The sequence below is a fragment of the Bombus bifarius genome, unplaced genomic scaffold, assembly GCF_011952205.1.
Source record: "Bombus bifarius isolate JDL3187 unplaced genomic scaffold, Bbif_JDL3187 scf7180000008297, whole genome shotgun sequence".
Lineage (NCBI taxonomy): Eukaryota > Metazoa > Arthropoda > Insecta > Hymenoptera > Apidae > Bombus > Bombus bifarius.
Window position 1 is genome coordinate 517,693 of NW_022884576.1, and position 18,929 is coordinate 536,621.

The window sequence follows — 18,929 nt, forward strand, 5'->3', positions numbered from 1 at the left end:
TAGACGAGCAAACATTTCTTTTCTTTGTCGTAACGCTTTGATATCTGATGGTAGAATCGAAAGACACCGGGGTTGAATATACGGGAAACAGGGACGAGGTTGACGCTGAATCGCATCAACGTATTTCGAAGCAACGGTATTACGTACTCGGTACGTACTTACTCGTGCAAAACACTCATAAAAATAATGTTCGATGTTAAATGTCAATAGAGTCGCAAAAGTAATATCGATCGGTCGCTGTTTCGGGCGTCTCGTCGTTCGCTCGAAACGTATATCGGTATGTTCAAACATCGCGGCACACGATCTCGCGTGAGAACGAGCTCGTTATCGTTCGCGCGAGGGAGTTGAATACGGATATATATTCGTCGTGAATCGTTGTCGTGCATGAAGAAAAAGGAGGACAAAGAACTAACCGACAGGAAATATCGACGTTGCGCCGGAGAAAATGGTTCGATCGTAACGCAACGTACAGAAACAGTTTCTGCTCATAAGTATCCTGGGGGAAAGGGGAATCTTTCGCTCGATATGGACGCTCGACCTTTCCTCCGTTCTCTTTCCCATTTCCAGCCAACCGATAGAGCAATCGAGGGAAAATAAAGAAGCTAGTACACCGTTGATCTCCTCCGTACTTTTCTATGCAGAAGAACGTCGTCGCATGAAACCAAACGGAACGCCACGTAGTGAACTATATTTGTATGGGTAAGCCGACAGAATGTCTGTCACTTTCGATTCGACACGATACTCAACTGCAAAAAGTGCGTGAATCGAAATCAACAGGCACCTCGAAATCGTACCAAAGATCTCGGTAGATTTTGATCGATTTTATGCCAAGTGGAAAATAAAAAACGGGAAGGGGATATATAAGAGAAGAAGGAAACAAAGAGACAGCGGAAAATGAAAAAAAGAGAAAGGTAAAGAAAAGAAATAGTGGCAAAGTTAAAGGGGCTCGAGAATTCGGAAGATACTCTCGATGTTACAGGTCTAGGTTTGATCGACGATTTCCAATGTGCTCGTAACGTATACAAGTAGCACCAGATACGTTCAAACCTTTACTCTGGCTTTAGTCGATGCCATTGTACGATCGTTTGCCGCGGCTTCGTAATCATATCTTGCCAGTGTTTCGTTTCGCTCGCTCCACTGCCGTTTTTTCCTGAAATTTTACCAACGAACAACAACGTTATCCGATAGTTGTACGCGCGCATAGATGCATAAAGAGACCGGCAACGCTGGTGATGATACGATTGTGACAGTAACAGTGACAGTGACAGTGACATAGTGGCGCTTGCATTGAGCGAATTATCGAAAAATACCGTACCTGCAAGTTGAATCCGTCCGATCAACTCGTTTCGACCGATGTTATCGAAGTCCATCACCATTACGTCCAACGAACATTCTCGAATCTTTTCCCATGGTACATTAAAAGAAAATGCTTCGTTGAATACTGGATTCAGAGTACATTTAAATATAGGTGTCTTCCGTTTTTCGATCCTCTTGTCGCCGAATTGCAACCATACTTTTACATATGGATCTAAACGCAAGAGCAGAGTGGAGAAAAGGGAAAAGAAAAAATTAAGCGTCGTAGCCTGACCGCGATCTCAAAATATCGAATCGCTCACCTGATTTTCCGTTAATATCTTTTGCTTTCAAGTTTCTCGCTTTCAAAAGCGTCAAAGTGAGTACGGAATTGCTCGGATGATAACACAAAGAACACAATAATTCGCCGCACTTATCCTTCGCCGGTGGTTTCAGGGCTTTCCAAAATGACGGTTTGTCCGAAAAGTCAACCTACCGAGAATCGTTCATCGTTAAATCGCGACTCGATACCACTCAAACCATCGAACCATCGCTGAAGACCACGGATTGATCATGAAAATTACCTGACATAGCGGAAGAAACATTTCTCCGATAGAATCGTCCCTGGAAAATCGATCATAGTCGAACACGTGTAAATGCAACACTCTGCTTTGTAATTTTTGAATCGGGAAACCTACGCAAAGAACGTAATATAACGCGACGTAATCCTTTTTGAAACGTGTAATCGTAGTGTGCATCTGTGCATGCGATGCAGTTTGCCTGGAACGCATCTCGGATCGATGCTTACCTTCGAAATAAAACGTTTCGTTCCATCGAGGATTTAGCGTGCGTCTCTTTATCTTCGTCTCTAGTCGGTGTTTCTTGTCCGGCAGAAGGGTTACGCGGACGTAAGGATCGGACGTCCCGGATAAGTCCTTTGCCGGCAAATCTTTACCCTAAAAGTCAAAGTACCGAGTAACATTTGTCATTTATAGCTTTGGCCGCGATGGGTAGGTAGATGGAGGTAGACCGAACATCGACGATTCGCGTATCGTAGCACTGACCTGTATAATACGTAAGATAAGCGTAGTGTTTTGAAAATCATATTCCAAGCTGAAGTGTATTTGACCAACATTCTCGCTGGGTTCTGAATTATCGATGTACATGTCCACCAAAGACATCGATCTGCTCTGCAGAAACGCTTTCTGAAATGAAAACGTGTTCAAAGCTACACATACGGATTGGACTCGCGAAATCGGCGGAAGAAAGAGACTCGACGAAGAAATCCGACCTACCGACGGATGATCTCCTTTGACGTTTTGCAGCTGTTTGTTTTGCACTCCGGCGGTGGGAGTGCGAGGTTCGGCCGTTCCAGCGGCCGACCCGCTACTAGTGCCGCCGAGGGAAACCGCGTTCGCCCCGGCGCCGCTCGTTCCTGCGTTCGCATTTCCGATACCAGACGCGGCTCCTACGCCAGACCCCGATCCGCTAGCTCCCGCGGTTGCCCCGCTCGTCGTCAAACCGCTCGAACCGCTAGTTCCCGCCGCTCCGCTTCCACTTGTCGATGTTGTTGGTTTGTTCGCCGGGCTATCGGTTGTCCTACGGCAATCGACCCTCTTTTCAAATCTCTATCGCACCATTTCATCCGATCGCGTACCCCGCCTGGCTCATTTTTATCGTTCTCGTCCTCGTTGCGTCATCGTAATCGTCTTATCATTACCGTGGTTCACGTTTCGATCTCGTTCATCTTTCATCATCCGCCAAAAATCTCGCGTCATCCCGATTTCCTTTCACGTGCATTTATTAACAAGGATCAAAACTAAAGCGCATACAGTTTCAACTACATATTTTGGCGTAGCTAAAGCAGTCGCGATTAGATTGTGCGTCGTCAAAAGCGACCATCATCACACTACAAACTACGGTGAACGACGACTCATAGTCAGGGGTTCTATGTTCTATCTACCTATCTAACGTATTATCCTACACATACGTATGTATATGTATACGTAGCTATGGTGCAACGGCTGTCTATGCTCGTCCTTCGATGTATCGAGCTATTCGGGCTACCATCTAGAATCTAGACCTAGTCTTTTAAACTCTAGACATTCAAGTTTGATCGACAGTCGTGAAAACGCATAAAAGCACGTGCGATTCGATTAATTGGGATGCGCAATGCCAAATTTGCCCTGATTTTCTTGTTTTATAAATCTCCCTCTCTCTCTCTCTCTCTCTCTCCCTCTCTCTCTCTTTCTCTCTTTCCCCCTCTTTTCTTTTCCTCTGCACAACGCCGAATCGGTAGTTTCACTTGAAATTCGTTTAAAAGGAAAATCAGGGAGAGTCGAGCGTTGAGAAAGGATACTACGAATAGAAAAGTAACAGAGTTTGTTGCAGTTGAATTCGGTGCAAAAATAGTTGGGAGATCGCGCATGTTAAGATCAGGGAAAAAGGAGAAATAAGCTAATGTTTAGAACGAAACTTGAAACGGGAGAAATGGAAATGTAGAATCGAAGAATTGAATTCAATTCAACTACTTACGCAGATAAAGCAGCACCCATCCGCGAATGAGACATTTCGTTCCATTAGGAAGGAGAATTGAAAGAGAAGATAGAAGAGTCAAGTGAAGCAGTACGAGAGAAGATAGATTAAAAGTTTTTGCTATTTACCAACTCGTGGTATACTTACTCCAATTGCGCTCTGGATCCCAATAGTAACCCCGAAAGGACGCATGAAACAAAAGAAGCGAAAACAGGAATTGGTGAGTCTTGTGTCTTGAATCTTGAATCTCGATCTCAAATTCGAAGAGAGAACGACGAAACAAACGATCACAAGGAATTCGTTTTGGTTCGATGGACTCTCGGAACTTTCTCGTCACAATATTTTCTTCGCTGTCGTGTTCCAAACGTTCCACGTTTCGTTTGAAACCGCGGCGCAATCAGTGCCACTCGCAATAGCAACGAATCCGAAGAAGAAGAAACTTGAGAAGAGAGGCTAGCCAATCGAAAAATATAAGGTGCGAGATACAGAAAGAGAGAGAGAAAGAAAGAGAGAGAGAGAAAGAGAGAGAGAGAGGTATAATGTCCCACGTTGTGAGTCATTGTTCAGACAAGCTTATTCGATGACGCTTTACGCTAATCGCCTCAGGGGGACACGCTATCATGCTAATTTTATTCCTAATTTACGTTGCCGATTTAATACACATTCCTTACCTGGTGGTGTAATACTCGAAGAAGGCAACCAGTATTTCCAACGACCTCGTGACTGCAGCCCACATGATTTTATCGTTCCGAGAGAGTCTTTAACCACGATTATTGCGAGAACCAGAGTTCACATTCCTGTTATCGAGTTTATGATCTATTCCATTGAAAGAAGACGAAAAACGAAGAACGTACTTTCCTATTTATACGCGTGTGCAACCTCTAGCCGCCTCTAAACTTTGCAATCTCTTTCTTCTTTCTCTTTACTCGATAATACACTTCCTCGAGCGAATTATTCTCTTCGAATCACAAAACCTGGCGCGGTCCGATCCGATCCGATCTTCGATACTTTGGACAAATTTTGTCTAAATACACAATAAGCAGCACACGAAAACGTTTAATTTCAGAATTGCAACATTTCGATACGTTTAGGTATCGAATTCGATGCATGTAAGAATATTTGTAGTTCTTAATAGTGAATATTTCGCATTCATAAAACAATTCGTATCGCTACACGACGTCATTTCAGAAACTGCTTAGCGGTGGTGCGTGAATCTGAGTTTTCTCGAGCAACAATGTTTCAAAGAGAATGGCGGCTGTCGTGTACCTATATCGCGAATATTCAACGTTTTCGCAAATGTATCAGAAGGGAAATAACGAACGATAGTCAAACGACGCAGAAAGCCCTAGTTCCGTATTTCCGAAAGGCGATCAAAGATAATAATAGTAGGCGATCGTATACGCGAAAAAAATCTGGGAAATTGGTTCGGTTATATTCCAATATTCCATCGCGTCGGTCGGTCAGTCTGTTGGTCGGTAGAACGGACGCGACGGTCGAAAGAAGGGGATACGATCGATCTTAGCTACATTCGCCGGTACCGCTGCCACGCTGTTCACGCCATCGCCGACGTCACTGCCGCCACCACAGTCACCGCCACCGCCACCGCCACCACTGTTATCTTCTCTACCGCTACTTTTATTACGTATCGTGTCTACTGCCAATCAACGCTATCACCCCATAATCGTGGTTACCACGACGTTGCAGCAGCACCACGACACCGCCGTGCCGCCACGATTATGCGACGATTATGCGACGCGTTCACGAAATTAGTCACGCGTTATCGATTCGCGCACTGTTCCAGGGGCCAAGTCCTCCGACGTTATCGATATTCGAGAACCGGACGACAAATTCCGAACTCAATCAAGGATATATTATATCGTGCACGTGGCAACGATGTCTGCGAAGGTCGATAGATACGGCGCGCGCATCTCGCTGGGCACGCATACGCTTACATCCATACGCGATTAAACCATTTTTATACACCAATCACCAAATTCTATTGATAAGACTGGCTTTCAATTGTATGTACTACAATTTACACGTATCCATCGATCTGCAAGCCCTATCGATCTCATCCCCTTCACCTCCCGTCGCCTCTCCATCTCATCTCTTGCCCTCGTTCTCTGTCAAACTCAAGACTCCAGATAATGTTCGAAACGTCCGTGCGCCGAACAATGAGGATCGTTACAACAACGATAATTTCGTTCTAGCACAGCGAACAAATCAGTCATGTATCGTAGATTTTTCCTTTTCTCTGAGAGATTTGTTCTGTTGTCGTAGATGTCGGTAGCAAAAAGTCCTCCGAGCTTTCAACACGAAGGAAAATTACGAACGAGACGATCGATCGAAACGCACGCGCACGACAAAGGTAAGAGTTCCTGGCCGTGATGCGGTTCGGTCAATGCCGAAGAATATCCAAGCAACAGGTTTCTAGTCGTTGTACTACACGCGGACTATGAATTTTACAAATAAATTGACAAACTCCGATCCTTTCGAAATTTTACGAAGAATTTACGACTCTCTTCCGACATAACTTTGGACGAATTATGTAGGTACCTACTACGTTCAAATTTAGATGCACGTAGTGTCCCTTCAACTACTACATACATTTATCGAATTACTTTGCATTGCTTGCACGAACAACGGACAAAATTATGATATCAACCATACGATGTTACTGAAACATCATTTTATTTCAGAATTTTCAAATATTTACATATGTGTATTTTGTACGGTCCGCGGGATTCGACGTAGTTTCGAGAAAACAATTTCCGAAAAAATTTCGTCATCAACTTGAAACGATTTTAGTATACAAATCTAATTCGAGGAATCGATTATCGTTAAAAGATCAAATTACGAACAATTTACAATCGATCGATGATTACTACTTTCGTTTTCGCCGCCATCGTCCTACTTGGACGAAAATAAAAGATTTCATCTAGTGTGCAATCTTGAAACTCGTTAGCCACCTGTTACGTAGTTGACGCATTTGAAGAACACAGATCGAAACAATGCAAGATAGAACATTAACGATCGCCAAGCGAGCACGCGACATATTATATACGCTTATCGCTTTTCCAATTTTATCGCGGCTCCTTCTCACCCACGTTACTCCCACTGACCTCGAGAAAAAATCGCACACCTTTTATGTAGACCTTCTTTTCTGGGCTTTCTCGTCTATAACAAGCATTTGCTAGAATCTTTTACATTCCCCGGTAAAGTCAGACGAATGGACGATAACAATAAAACCGTGTTGTCGTAGAACAATGCGCGAGGTGATATATAGGAAATCCGAATCGAATGGCTTCGTAGCCGGGACGAATAAACAAAAGCTGGTAGGATCAATTGAAAAAATTGTAAGTCGTAGGCTGAAAGCCGTAAGCCATAAGTAGTGAGTCGTGAATCGTGAACTGTGAGTCGTGAGCCGTAAATCGTAAATCGTAAATAGTAAAGAAGGACACCTCGCGAGAATATCGCTTTACGTCGATCGAAAGAGAAAGTGGCAACGTACCGCGATCGCTTTCGCGCGAAAAAACGCGCGTGTATCGCCACTTCTACCCGCAACCGCGTCGCATCACAGACTAAACTTTCCTCCTGGGTGGAAAAGCCCTGGTTGCATTCGCATCGATGCTTTCAAGCCTTCGATACATTGGCGCCACCTCGCTGCTCACCCAAGGACCGTTCCGGACGCCATAGAAAACTTCTCCTACGCACCAGGGATCAAACGCGCGCACCCCTTTTTGCCCTTCTATCATCCGTTTGCTCTCCCCTTCCTGCTCTTTTAACCCAGACCTACCCTCTCCACACTGGTTATGCCTCTCTACCATCGTGTCGTATCCTTACCCTCTACGCCTGTACCTGTTACCATCTCCACCGTACCGCTATCGCTCCCACCATATCATCCCATCCCCTCCACAGCCGACACCCCGCTATCGCTGCCACCACTACCTCTATCTCTACCGCCGCCACCATCACCACCATCACCACCACTACCACCACTACCACCACTACCACCACACCTCCACTTCCGTCCACCTCCGTCCACCATCCCCACTCCCCTACCACTACCCCACACCACCATCACACCATCACCGCTGTCACTCTACCCTTATACAAGCGTACCTTTCTCTCTTCATCTTCGATCCGTTATCACTTCTCTCAAAATCTTTGCTTTGTCGCGAATTTCCTTGGAATTTGATTTGATCCGATAGTTAGCATCAGAAAATTACGTTGAACGCTGGTATTTTGTTCGCCAAACGATCTATATCGAACTTTCCAGATTGTCTATCCAACGTATCTCATGAATCTTAAAACCGTCGCGTCGCGTCCAATCCCCTGATTCGCAGTTGCATGCAAGTTGTTTTTCCATTTATCCAAAGTCGATTAAATCGGCAAAAATCGGACGAGAAAGAAAGAAATTATAGCTGGAAATTTTTTCCGATTTTTCATATACGAACGAGAAAAACCCACGAATCGTCGAAACGACGAGTTCGATCGGGAGTTGCTCCTGTTTCTCCTTTGTCTAGAAAAAGCCTGAGGCATCGTTAAATAAAGTGGGCCAGTTCTGGTGTCCTTTCAATTATTTGTATATATCTTGGTGGTCGGGAAAAACTCGGATGAGAAATAAAGGAAACGAAAATGGGTTGCAGACACGTGCGCAGGCGCGTTCTCGTGTCATTTAACTGACCGAACTCTACTACCGGATGATAGACGCGGCTGTTCCGTTTACAAGATTCATCGCCTCGAGCGATTCGAATACGTATTACATGTGGGTACAGTGGTCTCTCGGCAAAATCTACAAAAACGCGTGGACACGCGACTCTGTATATCGACACATATAAGTAATTTACGATAAATCTGAAAATTGTTCAATAGCAGCTGTAAATCGAAACAACAACATTCAAATGTCTCTTTAGTTTTACTCGAGAGCTCCTCTTCTCCAGCATTTCACATTGATGATGTTTTCTTTTGTTTGATAGGAAAAATATTATTACACATCGACCATCGTTATCGATCACTTCTCTACATAAATTTCTCCTCTTTCTCTCTCTTTCTTACTCCTTCGTCCCTTCCCTCCCTTTTTCCCATTTTCTCTTTCTATTGTTTTTCCTCTCGCTACCTCTGTCCAATATTTCGCCCTTTTTCTATCAATTTTTCTTCGTTGATCAACGTTTCTTCTTCTCGATTCTCTTACCGTGGATCTTGCGCCTATCAGCGTCTTACTTTTCAATGTAGTCGTAATTTCAAGTACGCGACACGCGCATACAGGAACGTCCCGTAAATGAGACAAACGAAGACCGACGAAGAACGATAAAAGTACAAAGAACGAGAATGAAACACGCGTATGGGCCATGGATCTCGAGACCCAGGGAATTATTAAGTTGACGTGGATAAGCGAAGTTGGAAATTCGTTCCTTTATAAGTATATATACATAGTTATAGATATTTATAGGGGTACGTTTCGTTGAAACGATTCGCATGCTTCGAGAAATTGTTGATGAAAAGAGAAATGGATACACGGTTTGAAAACCGCGCGAACTTTGCGCGACTGCGAAAGCAGAAGGGGTAAAAAAGGAAAAGGACGAAAAGAGTAGAAGATAGTGAGTGCAAGCGGCCATAATCGGCCATAATCGGCCATAATCGGCCATAATCGGCCATAATCGGCCATAACCGCGCGCGTCCATCGCGAAAACGGCAACGACTCAACCGCGTAGCGTGGATAATCAGTATCGGACAATGAGGAATCGGACGGACAATCTCGGATGGAAGCAGCGACAAGCAAGTGCGCGCGCGATAAACTACCAAAACGGACTTGAATGCGTAGGTTTGTGTGATACTAATTGCCTAGATGGCGATGAAACGCGACAGAAGCATAAAAAAGCCAAGCAATTAATTAGTGCGCGCGCTACGTGCCGATGCTTTCTAGCATCCTGGTTACTCGTACCACGTCGAATCGATTACGTGCTCGACGAACGGCCGAGTTAATTTACTCACAGACTCTGCGACAAGAACCGCGACAGTGCCAACTTGCTGATTCGATTGTTTTTCAGGCCATCCAACATTGCAGAGGCTGCGATTTCCATATTCGATCGTTCGCTTAACCAAACTAGAAGCGAAACAATTTCCCGTGTTCGTTCTTGACTGATTCCAATTTATCGAGTAACGAGCTCCTTCGACGTCCCAACCAACCAACGTGTTCCTCCTATTCGTCGAATCGAAACGCGTCCAACGAAAATCCCTCGATCCCAATTCAGAGGCTGACTGATATAATAATATCACGATATCGTATTGTACGTTCACCGTATAGTATCGATCACTATAATTCTCTGTGTTTCGAAGCTGGTCGTGTTTGCTATACGAACTATCGAAATAACAACTAGGCTATTTCGTCAATCTTGTTCCAAGCACACATACAAATCGTCGAAAGACGAGGCGAGGCGAGGCGAGAAAATGCAAACAGCGTTACAAGTCCTCCTTGCTGACTGAACGCTGATTATTTACTTTACCCCTCTCTTTTACCTCGATGCCAATTAATCCAATTTTCAACGTATTCCTCGTCGAATCGCAGCGTCGCATGATTCGAGCCTAATTTTTTCTTCATCAACGATCTCGTATCTCAATCTCCCTTCTTTCCAACACGATCGTCACCAATCTCGTCGACGAAACAGTTTCATGTATAATGGAAACAGTTTTCGCTTTCTTCTCCTCCCTTTACCAACCGCTCTCTCTCTCTTTCTCTTTCTCTCTCTCTCTCTCTCTCTCTTCCTCTATTTATTCTTTCTCTTCCTCCTTATCGTTTTATCTTTCTCTTACACGCTTCTCGTCAACTTTCTGTTTACCCCCCTCCCGCCGCGCTTTCTCTCGTCCTGTCCCCCTTCTTCTTTGGTTCTTTTCCTGAAAAGACGTTGATGATTTGTCGTCGTTCGTGGTTTGTCGGTCGTCGGTCGTCGTCAGACAGTCGTCAAAAACTGCCGTGTCCGGTCCTTTTACGCGTTACGGTCACGATAGTTAAAGTCTTCTACTTCTCGACGATGACAACAATGACTAACTTTCGAGATTCTTCTCTTTTATTTCCTTTTCTTTTCGATTTTATCTTTTAGCACGATCGTTTGTGTTCTTTTCCAAAAAGAAACAGGAAAACTGAAAATCAATTTCTTAGTAATTTACGAGTAAATCGCGTACAAACGTTGTTCGTTCCGGATAGAAATGAATACTTGATCGAGACGCGCTACGTGCCCTTCCAACGACCGATTCACCCACGATATGTAGGATTAAGACTAACCGTCGCGTCACATTCGAAGTAGTCAAAGAATTCACCTTTAACTCTTCGATATTCTTGATATCCTTTTTCGCGTGAATTTAGGAACTGATTCGAAAAACGCTTTGTGTCGTCCAGCGGCAACGCTCGACGAATAGATTAATAAATACATACAACGACTAATGATCGTCACTTTTGCGATTCAACAACGTTGTAGTTATAGTCAACGCGTTACAAGTGCCCAAGGAATATGATCAGTTTGCCCGTAAAGAGACGAAAAAGAAAACTTTTTCTTTCTGCCAACACAACTTTGTAATTTTTCAAACTTTTCTCATTTTCTTTTTTTTAATTTTTCTCTCCACCCGCTTTTCTTCTCTATGCTCGTCTCTGCTTCTCCTTCGCTTTTCCCTTTTGTTTCTATCCTCCTCCCTTTCTCTTCTTTTCGCTGCTCGTTTCCTCTTCTTTCTCGCGCTGTCTTTCGAATTAAAGAAGGTTTGAACGTAAAACTATTTATTCACTGGTTTTCAAAAAAAATCCGCAAATACACCGATCGAATGTTTCCGTTCGTCGATTCGTTTGCCGTCCGACGTGACAACCACTTTGATTTCACTACGACCCGATCCGATCCGATCCAATCCGATCTAATGAGTTAAATAAATTCGATCACTTAGACCGAAAGTCGGCCGATCGAATGCAAGGGTTGCGTGGTGAAAGCACGATATACACCCGTCTAGTTTTCGACGAACCCAACAGGATGATATGGGAAAGGGGAGAAGGTGGCGGAGGTGGAGAAAGAGGAGAAGAATAAAGAGAAAGAGGAGAGGAGGGGGTGTGGATAGAGAGGATGGTAGTAGAAAGAAAAAAAGATTGTTCGCGTAATTAGCCAATTACGGAAAGAAAATTCTTCGAAAATTTGAGCGACACGCAACTTCTTGTTTTGAAAACGAAGAATCGATTTAACGCCCTTTTTAACGAAATACCAGATCGTTTTGAAAACCAGTGAAAATCGACGCACTGTGACTCGTACTTTTAATTAAGTCACTCTCGATTTTTCGTCATACTGTAAAGATGTTCAGCCATTGCTCTTCAATATGAGCATCCATTTCCTTCGATCCTCGATTACGTCCTCCAGGAAACAAGGACAAGGACGACGATAACAAGGACAAGGACGACGACGACGACGACGACAACGACGATGATGATATTCACGACAACGTCGATAGCGACGATAGTAACACCAACAAGGATAAATGATAATCGATATCAGAGGCGAGAAATTCTCGAAGGATGATACGAATACGAAAAATGTAGAGAACCGGTCCAACGACTAGTATACGTTTCGTCCAACTGAAACGGACGAGCCGTTTGCTAAACGCGAACTACCTTTCTCCGCTGTGGTATGACCTACTCGTACACTGCTCTCAGCTGCTTTCAACCCCCGGAATCCTACCGTTACCCCTATGACCAACCCCCACTAGGTCCTTCATGCCTTCCCCTCCCCTCACCTCCTTTCCCCATTCCTACCACTGCCCTCGTTCCACCCGTTTCGTTTCTACCACTCCAAGTCCCACTCCGATCTTTCCCGCCTCCTTTCCGCACCACCATCCACACTCCCTAGACTCGACTCTTCCTGGACCTTTGCTTCCCCTCCGACTCTTTTCCCAGGATCGCTTATACATACATACATACTTACGTGCATATACATTACTATCACTATTACTATCTGTCCCTCTCTCCATCGTACTGCTTCCTTCCACGGCGCATCTCCCATCCTATCCTGTTCTGCCCTGCCTGCCGCTTCTCCTACCGACTATTCTTTACCGACCGGTGCTATACTATGTAAACTATGCTATATACATACAGTATGTACATCACTCGACGTATGTCCTTGCTTCGTCGCTTATTTCTCCATGTCCCTACCACATGCCAACTGTCGCGCGAGCTTCTTTTCTCGTATCATCCTTTCAAGCACGTTAGCCGTTCTTCTTTCGTTTCGTCTCATCTCATCCTACGGATAGCTTTTGTTCATCATCTACCTTCTACTCTCCATGCCGTTTACGATTTACACTTTTTACCTTACTTTTACTTTTCTCTCTTAAACCTTCGTAAATCTAATAACCTTTCCATTATCCTATTTTTCCTACTTCCTACATCGATGATTAACGATCAACGATCGACGATCGATGATTCAATTACGCCATTCAGTAGTCGCGATTTATATTTTTCGTTTCTCCTTTTTCCTCTTTTCAAAATTTCATTTTTTTCGATAAAAGTTTGCAATTGATATATCCGTTCGACACAATGATTGGCGAGCAATCGCCATCTCTTTCGAAACGTTTAAACTAATACGGAGATTTACCAGTACATATATGTATTTATGTAGTATGCTTTGAAACAGGTGATACGAAAGATAGAATTGTTTTGTAACGTTACAACATAAATTAGTTTTATCTTATCTTAATTTATCTATGTCGTATGTTGTTACCGAATATTTAACTACTAACAATACTAGCACAAGGTCTCCATTTTCCTTTATCCGCTTTATATCACGAGGAATTGCGACGAGTAACGTGGATTTTTGTGCAACGGAATGTTTTAATAAGAACCAAACGATTTCGGAAATACGTGTATCGCGGTTCGATTAGCTTTCGATCGGCACAAATAAATAAGATCGTAACGAACTGTAATTGTTATACGAATCTCGATAGAAGACAGTAGCTATGTATGTATGTATGAAGTATGCAACGTAACAAGTGGCATATCTGTTGCATTCCGCCGATTTAAGTGCTGCGAAACACCAGACTACCTGGCAGGTTTCCAATTGGCACCTTGTTGGGAATTACGGAATTTATAGCGCTCTATCTCCTTCACTTTATCATCGTTTGCAACTTTTTCGTAGTTCCTCGGCCGATCAAGTTCACGAGTTTCGATACTCGATTTCGAAGTAAACACTTGACCGTTCCTGCAAGCGACAATGGCAAACCAATATGAGATTTAAGCGATCGATTCGACGAACAATTTCGATCGCGACTTGATACATGTTTATACACATTACTTTATATCCAGTGTTTTCCCTTTCATTTTTCTTTTTTCGTAGACAATTGACAGAAATGAAAAGATATCCACGACGTAGTATGCAATTCAAGTTCGTGAACTAAATTTATTTACAAATTGTTTATGCAATTTTTATGTTGGAAATAATGCTTTTGTGGATACAGTGATTCGCCGAAACGTACGCGCATCTACGTTCGGCCGCGACCGAAATAATTTAGTTCTATTTATTTATTTATTTATTTACTTATTTATTTAAGCGAGCAATATGCCCTTTGACGTACATCTATAATAGTGGAAATGAAGATACAAAACGAAAAAAATCATCTAGAACGAACAGACATTACATTATAAGTGTGCGTGCAAAGATGCTCTTCTTCTTATAATTGTGTAAAATATTGGAACATCCGAGAATCGATTACAGAGACACGGAAAGAAAAAGTAAGTTTGTACATTATTATCATTATCATTATCGTTGTTGTTGTTGTTATTTTTATCATTGTTATTATGATTATTATTATTTTTATTATTATTATTATTGTTATATATTTATGCATTAGTTTTGTACGTTAACGAAAATTAATCGATCGCTCGACCTCGAACCACTGTCGAAAGATACCTGTACCTTGTCAGTGCCCGAGCCGCGTAATAAAACGATATTCGAAACGCGAATTTCTCTATTGTCGGTAAAATCGGCATTTTTCGACAATGGCCAAGTGATCGGTCAAATGGTCAAGTCACAGAGGAGTATACATTGTGCATGGACGTCTCGTCGGTCACAATGACCTGTCCCTAGTCGGTCTCTATAATCAAATTATTTCTCAGTCGGTAACAAGTAATGGATACTGCTTTACCAACCGGTGCTTTCAACGTTTATCCATTTTCATTCGTATGTTTCAATTGACTAATATATACGTACATATGTTTGTACATATGTATGTACTCTCTTTCCTACTCTCTCCTCCCATCACTTCTCCTAATGTTTCTCTTCCCATTTACACAGTTTTATTAGGAATATAACTGCGGTATTATATTATCGGTTATTCGTTTGCCAAATTATTACATATATCTTTACAGTTTTCGTTCGAGAAAGGTACGGTTATATTTGATCGGACAAACAGAGTGTAAAACCAAATTGACGTTTGAGCTTACCCGAAAGATTTTGTACTGATTAAAGGTGTCCTGAGATTTAAAAGACCATTTCTCTTAGCTGGTTTTCCATGTCGGTTATCGTTGAAACTATCCCCGTGTTCGCTCTGTGGTTCGAGATCATTGTCCCGCCGTTTCGATCTTTTCGTTCGAAGATAAAGCCACGCTGCCATACCAAAAACCACCAATATCGCTAGACCTCCCACTGTTCCAAAAACTGCTGTTAGAATTACGTCCTTTCGCTCCATGCTAAGTTACCTTTGAAAGAAAGATGTTTATTCAAATAGAGAAACGTTTTATCAATTTTTGCCTGTTTGACCTCTCACATCACACTCGTATTCATCAATGAGTCTCGTAATTGTATTAAATTGTCAATCGAATACAGAGATCATATTAATACATCGACGAGGCGAGAAAGAGCGTATCGTGTGCGATATCGATATTAAAAATACAACTACCCTTTGCTCCTCTCGTTTCCACAAATTTCCCATTATCTACGCTCTACACAGGAGGGGAGTTGGTGTTTGCCGAGGACATGCCAAGAATAAATAACACGGTGACACCGCAACGATATTGCATATTACCCAGCTCTCTGTCGATTATATTTCTCCAACTAATCAATACCAATGATATTTTTCACCTCCTTCTCGTTTCTTTGGTCATTTATAGCCATCATATTTTATCCTATGTATTTAATTTCTTTATAGTCTGTCCTCTTCGCCTCTCTTCTTCCCCCCTGTTTCTGCTATGCATAATCCGTTTTCATAGCGAAAGAGGTGCAGTGCATGAATGCTCAATTGTTACGTACATAAGCAAATTGGTTTTTCCTATGATAAGAGACTGGACGAGCGCGTAGGCGTTACGTGCTTTGACATGTAAACAACCCGTTAAACCATAGTATAGCATAGCATATTAACCTTTCAATGAATCCCCGGCTTTCCTCGTATTCGTAGAACTCTAAATGCGGATACCGCTCGACCGTTTCACTTCTCTTTATGATTCATTATCAGTCTATGTTAAATTAAATGATGCGTCACATAATCGAGCTTGGCATAGTTTCAAGTGGTCCTTTCATCGAAACATTTCAGACAACCTAATTAATTATTAACCTTGTGATTAAAATCACGTTCGCTAAACAAAAGATTTTCCCCTCGATCACGGTAACGGATGTTGGTTCGCAGTTGTTCACCTTTTTACTCCGTGATCAACGTTTAACCAAGCGCGTATAAACTCACCGATCCGGTTAATGATCGATTATTATAGCTATGAATAATAATAATATAGCGAGTAGGTTGAACGAGACAAGATAAACGCATTACCGAATCATTCAAAGTTTACAAAGTCTCAAACTCGCCAATAAACTAATTGCTATTTATGGATGTTTAATCGCAGAAAATATCAGACGGGTAGTTCCCATCGTTTCCAGTTACGTTACCGCGTAGATCGTTGAGTAATTGTTTTTCTTTTCACTGTGTGCCGATACCGTTGTACCGCGTGTCTCTTTAACGCACGGTAATTTCGATAACCTCTACTACTCTCCTGCTCGATCCCAAGATTCTTCTATGCATAATAGACTCTGGTCGAGCTTTTTTGCTTGAAACGGAGCAAACGATGCTCGAAAAGCGTGAAAAGCGTGAAAGACTGGACAACTTTAACATTCAACCGACTAAAGCACTAAGCAAGGCGGTATTTATAATTGACCCTCTACCGAACTTTCAAAAGCTTTAAAATTAGGTCGTGCAAAACTTTTCTTTTCTTCCGTGCGTTCAAAAAGGGGCAAGATTGCGCGTGCACGACAATCTATCATTAGTATCGAATTTCATAGCAAATCGCGTTCGTCTCTTCTTTGTGAAAGCATTCTTACGCTTTTTGTATGTAATATATATATATATATGCTTCTTCTAAGGTTAAGAGTTAACAGATGTTTGAAATATCAAAACTTGTTATAACAGTTTTCTATGTTACCCCTATTCGATAAGAACCGTCGACTTAATCCGTTTTATGCGTCTACCGCGGTGCAAACGTCGTAATTGATACGCTACAATGAAATACTTTATCGGAAAGATAAACACGTATTAGGAATCCTATTGTGGCTTGCATTTACGATATCAGTCCATGTCCATATGACCACCACGTGTTGTTATATCGTAAATGCTCAATCGTAATCATACCGTGTAATTTATTTTCCGAATGTAATTAACTTGACAGAAGTTCAGTTAGAGATGAACGATAGACATTAATAAAGAAAGAAACGTTCGGTGCGTTATTCGTGGAGATGACCTGGGAGCCGACTCGTTTCCATTCCCGTTGCCAACGCCGTGACGCGACGCGTCGCGACGACGCGACAGGGTGAATATGTAGTAACCTTGACCGATGCTAGATATAACAGATATAAGTAAGACGTTGCAACTACGGATCCATATCCGTATCAAGATTATCGCTCTATAGATGTCACCAATCAGAATACTCCTGTCTTAAAACTTTTGCAAAACAATATCACGTTGTCATCCGATTTCGTTCTCGAAAGCGATGTTCCTCTCGTCTTCGATAATACAATTCACGAACGTAACAAGACTATTAAATTATGAATTTCTGATGTTTGCTGTTTGCTCTATATGTGATATCGCTAGAAAGTTTCGATCAACACGCTCGCACGCGTCTCGTTTTGTTCGCCTTACAAAACACTCGGGTATCCCAATAGCGAATTAATCTAATGGCCCATCGCACAAACATCGCTAAATCAGAGATTTCAGTTCATTTCATTTCATTTCACTTTATTTCATTTATTTCGTTTCATTTCATTTCATTTTATTTCATTTTATTTCATTTGATTTCATTTCATTTCATTTCATTTCATTTTATTTTATTTCATTTCATTTCATTTCATTTCATCTCATTTCATTTCATTTCCTTTCGTTTCGTTTCGTTTTATTCTAAAATTAACACGAATAATATTGCGACATCGATTGCACTCGCGTATTCAATTTTTCAAATCACTTTTCTATTACAAGATCAAGCGTATTGACCAAGGATGCGCATCGCGATATATGTATTAATAATCCTGTACGATGCGAATCTTCCGTTTTCCTTTCGCTACCTTTCATTTTGTGGACAAGATCTAACAATTTTTCTTTGTTTTTGACGTGTGTTTAATTGAAATGTACATATATATTTTAATAGAAACGTACATATATATACATATACATGTATATAGGTACAAATATATATTTGAACACTCGTTACGTCACGAAAGATGCGAAAGATACGAAAAAAGAATGTAAAAAATGAATGGAACAGAACGGAAAGGGTGAAATAGGGAGAAAATAGGAGAGAGGAAGAGATGGAATTATAAAATACTCACCAAAACAGAGGAGGAAGCTATCCCCTGTCTCGTTGGTATCGGAAAGGCACGCTACTTAACAAACGATTGTTTAGACGAACGAAATTGATATCCGTTGACATTCATTTTACGCGTTTACGTTCACTAATGGACACCATCCGTGTTTCAAATTTTTTGCGTTGATCAACGATAACGATAGTGTCGTTGTTCTTCTCCCTCGACAATCATCGCCAAGCAGAGCTCCTACGTGTATACTTTACATACGCGTATAATGAAAAATCGCCGTGCACGAAACCGACAAAA

General features: G+C 42.1%; 2 protein-coding genes across 19 annotated transcripts in view; one reads left to right on the top strand and one right to left on the bottom strand.

The window, feature by feature from the left end:
• On the bottom strand, window positions 1–18,784 carry LOC117212462 (synaptotagmin-7). 15 transcript variants are annotated; one of them, XM_033457326.1, is made up of 10 exons: window positions 18,648–18,784; window positions 15,290–15,544; window positions 3,976–3,987; window positions 2,589–2,880; window positions 2,358–2,498; window positions 2,102–2,249; window positions 1,878–1,987; window positions 1,617–1,785; window positions 1,316–1,528; window positions 1–1,150 (listed from the first exon to the last, which is right to left on the bottom strand). In XM_033457326.1, the coding sequence occupies exons 2-10, from the start codon at window positions 15,532–15,534 to the stop codon at window positions 1,050–1,052; spliced, it is 1,431 nt and encodes a 476-aa protein (XP_033313217.1). In that variant the 5' UTR covers window positions 15,535–15,544; window positions 18,648–18,784; the 3' UTR covers window positions 1–1,049. The 15 variants fall into 15 exon arrangements, with proteins under 15 accessions (XP_033313217.1, XP_033313215.1, XP_033313221.1 ...); XM_033457324.1 differs by having other exon boundaries at window positions 2,589–2,892; XM_033457330.1 differs by lacking the exons at window positions 15,290–15,544; window positions 18,648–18,784 and adding exons at window positions 9,823–10,722; window positions 12,329–12,463 and having other exon boundaries at window positions 2,589–2,892.
• The window catches only part of LOC117212460 (vanin-like protein 1), a 20,572-nt gene continuing 11,174 nt past the window's right edge, over window positions 9,532–18,929 (top strand). Inside the window, exons 1-2 of one of the 4 annotated variants that reach the window (XM_033457322.1) lie at window positions 9,580–9,648; window positions 14,398–14,578. The gene's annotated coding sequence lies outside the window, so the exon portion shown is untranslated. Of the gene's footprint in view, window positions 9,653–14,397; window positions 14,579–18,929 lie in introns of all 4 variants that reach the window. The other 3 variants (XM_033457320.1, XM_033457321.1, XM_033457323.1) reach the window with 3 other exon arrangements.

Excerpts from the sequence above, each read along its gene's own strand:
- LOC117212462 (XM_033457324.1), bottom strand. The coding sequence starts at position 15,534 with ATGGAGCGAAAGGACGTAATTCTAACAGCAGTTTTTGGAACAGTGGGA. Across the intron at positions 2,499-2,588 it reads TCAAAGGAGATCATCCGTCG|AAAGCGTTTCTGCAGAGCAG; the intron begins GTAGGTCGGATT and ends TTTTCATTTCAG. Across the intron at positions 1,988-2,101 it reads CGAAACGTTTTATTTCGAAG|GTTTCCCGATTCAAAAATTA; the intron begins GTAAGCATCGAT and ends TTCTTTGCGTAG.